Source organism: Mandrillus leucophaeus, unplaced genomic scaffold, assembly GCF_000951045.1.
Source record: "Mandrillus leucophaeus isolate KB7577 unplaced genomic scaffold, Mleu.le_1.0 Scaffold4, whole genome shotgun sequence".
Classification (NCBI taxonomy): Eukaryota; Metazoa; Chordata; class Mammalia; order Primates; family Cercopithecidae; genus Mandrillus; species Mandrillus leucophaeus.
This window is the reverse complement of record NW_012104253.1, coordinates 2,056,626-2,059,645: the sequence shown is the minus strand read 5'-3', so window position 1 is coordinate 2,059,645 and position 3,020 is coordinate 2,056,626. Positions and strand designations below refer to the sequence as shown.

At 49.1% G+C, this 3,020-nt stretch overlaps 1 protein-coding gene across 1 annotated transcript in view; it reads left to right on the top strand.

The window, feature by feature from the left end:
* Positions 1-3,020, top strand: part of DYNC1H1 (dynein, cytoplasmic 1, heavy chain 1) — a 100,611-nt gene that overhangs the window by 55,340 nt on the left and 42,251 nt on the right. Inside the window, 2 exon segments of the mRNA XM_011991795.1 lie at positions 210-252; positions 413-578. Of these exon segments, the coding sequence (XP_011847185.1) occupies positions 210-252; positions 413-578 (209 nt within the window).

Sequence of the window (3,020 nt, the reverse complement as noted above, 5' to 3'; positions counted from 1 at the left end):
ACCCGGGAGGCAGAGCTTGCAGTGAGCCGAGATCGCGCCACTGCAGTCCAGCCTGGGCGACAGAGCAAGACTTCATCTCATAAAATTAAATAAAATGAAAGCATTGATCTCTTGGTAGTGAAGAACTGCTCCAGACTCATCTGTAGAGCCAAGATGAGGCTGAAATAAGCCTTGGTTATTTTCTCATCTTTGCTGGTTTCTTTTTCAAGTGTTTTCCATCGACTGTTACGTGTCGGACCCCAAGCCTGAGCAGTGTGTGTGTGATCTCAGCTAACACTGATGTCAAATCTGCATAGCTGGGTTAGGAAGCGACCTCCAGACAGGGCCCTGGCAGGGCGACTCCACTGGCACACTGCCCCTTCCCTGGAGCCGCTGTCAGGGAGGGGCGCTGAGCTGGGCTGTCTGTGCACAGGTTCCTGCGTCACGTGCCTGTCGTGTATGTGGATTACCCGGGCCCCGCCTCCCTCACACAGATCTACGGCACCTTCAACCGCGCCATGCTGAGGCTCATTCCATCCCTGCGGACATACGCGGAGCCGCTCACTGCTGCCATGGTGGAGTTCTACACCATGTCTCAGGTACGCAGGGTTTCTTTGCTCTTCCAGAAATTGTTTTCCTCTCATAATGAAGGCACTCTGTTGGCCAGGTGTGGTGGTTCACACCCTTAATCCCAGCATTTTGGGAGGCTGAAGTGGGTGGATCCTTTGAGCCCAGGAGTTTGAGACCAGTCTGGACAACATGGCAAAACCCTGTCTCTACAAAAAGTACAAAAAATAGGGGGGCGTAGTGGTGCATGCTTGTAGTCTCAGCTGCCCAGGAGGCTGAGGTGGGAGAGTCGCTTGAACCTGGAGGCAGAGCTTACAGTGAGCCGTGATTGTGCCACTGCACCAGCCTGGGTGGTAGAGTGTGAGACCCTATCTCAAAAAAAAAATGAGAACTCTGTTAAAAAAGATTGGACTTTATTCAGAGATGTTATCGAGCCGAGAGACTTTCTCCAGGGTCTGTCTTCAAAGTCACTTTTCTCTGCAGGTACTAAGACTGCTGCCATTTCCATGTTTAATCATTATCCGATGCGTGCGTATGTATGTGTAGATCATTATCCGATGCGTGCGTATGTATGTGTAGGTCATTATCGATGCGTGCGTATGTATGTGTAGATCATTATCCGATACGTGCGTATGTATGTGTAGATGATGAGAACAGAGGCTGTGCAGTTTCTAAATGTATAGAAAGGCTGCGTATCTGCCAGATTGCTCTCAGGATGGTGGGACCAGCTACACTCCCACCAGCAGCACCTGCTTCCCTGTGTTCTGCAACATTTAAAAAAGAGTCATTAACAAAAATGTCGTTGCCCATTTGGTGAGCAATGACTCTCGTCGTTGCTGTTGGCATTTCTCTGTTGAGCCTCCCATGGAGCGCTGGCTGCGGGCATGAGTGGGAGCCGCCGACCGCCCTGCTGTGTCTCCCTCGCTCTTCATGCTTTGGGACAGCTTGCTTGTCATAGGTGGCAGATGCTTTTTCGCAGTATTTAATTTGCTTTTAATTTTAAGCATTTTCAGAAGGATTTTTTGTAGTTTCATTGTTTAAATGTTTAAATCATGAAATAAAATGTATTTCAGCATAAAGTGAGCAGCTTGAATCTAACTTTGTTCTGGACGATTATCCAGTTGTTCCAACATTGTTTACTCGTGGAGACGGAGTCGCGCTCTATTGCCCAGACTGGAGTGCACTGGCACAGTCTCGGCTCACTGCAAGCTCTGCCTCCTGGGTTCAAGCGATTCTCCTGCCTCAGCCTCCCTAGTAGCTGGGACTACAGGCGCCCGCCACCATGTCCAGCTATCTTCTTAAATATTTCAGGGTCTGGGTTCTTTAATGTAAACATATTTTGCCGCATTTTACCTTTTGACCACTTCTCTGTGTCCTACGATATTGACATGTAACTTCCATTTTTCTCATTCCCATAGGAGAGATTCACCCAGGATACACAACCTCACTATATCTATTCACCCCGTGAAATGACTAGGTGGGTGAGAGGCATCTTCGAAGCACTGAGACCTCTGGAGACCCTGCCTGTTGAAGGCCTCATTCGGATTTGGGCACATGAAGCTCTGCGTCTCTTCCAAGATAGGTAAGGGAAGCCGAGGATCCAGCTGGGGTCTTTGCAGGGGTGGCCTGCTTAAGTTAGAGCCAGGTGGTGCCAGTGGTGGAAGGAGCGTCAGTCAGGGCAGCCTCCCGTCTGGACACTGGTCACAGTCGCCCCAGGGTACCAAAGTCACAGTGCACTGAATGCACCAGCTGCCCACCACTGTCTGCTTATGCAAGGCACTTTCATAAACCTTGTGGCCATGAACAGGGTACTTTCTTTTAAAGATACACCATAGAAGTCAAAAAACAGGGCACTTGAATAAACCTTTTAAACTGTCAGGTGGGACCACACAAGGTAGCAGCTGCCTGTGATAACCTTCCCAGAGCATGGGTTCCCTGCTGAGTTAAAAGGCCTCCCAGCAACTGCCCACTGTACATGCCCCATAACACCATCCCTCTTCCTGACTCTCAGCCCGTATTCTCATCAGAGGCTTTGCAGCTGGAGCCCTGGGGCACTGGTTTTCTCTTTCACCTGTTGCCCTCTTGGATCAATTCTTGTTTTGTAAGTTTTAAGTTTTTCTAGTTAAGTGACCAGTACTTAAGGGAAAAAAATGGCTAACAGATGACTGATCAGCATCAACTGTGTAGGTTTTGTGGTTTGAATCGCAGTAAGATGACTTGGCAGATGGTGCCCTCCAGACTAAGAAATGCTTAAGTGTTGGGCAGCTGTGCTTCTGGACCAGGTGTCATCCCGCAGGTTTTCCTATCATTACTGTACAAGAAGTCTCAGATTACTGCCTAGTTGTAATCACTGGCTTTCAAACCCGACTCCTTGGGGTTCTTGGGTAATACTGGGCACATTACTGAGAGCCACTGTAAGAGATGAGCAGGCAAGGCAGAGTACAGAGCGTGTTGGCCGTGGCAGCCCTGTTTTT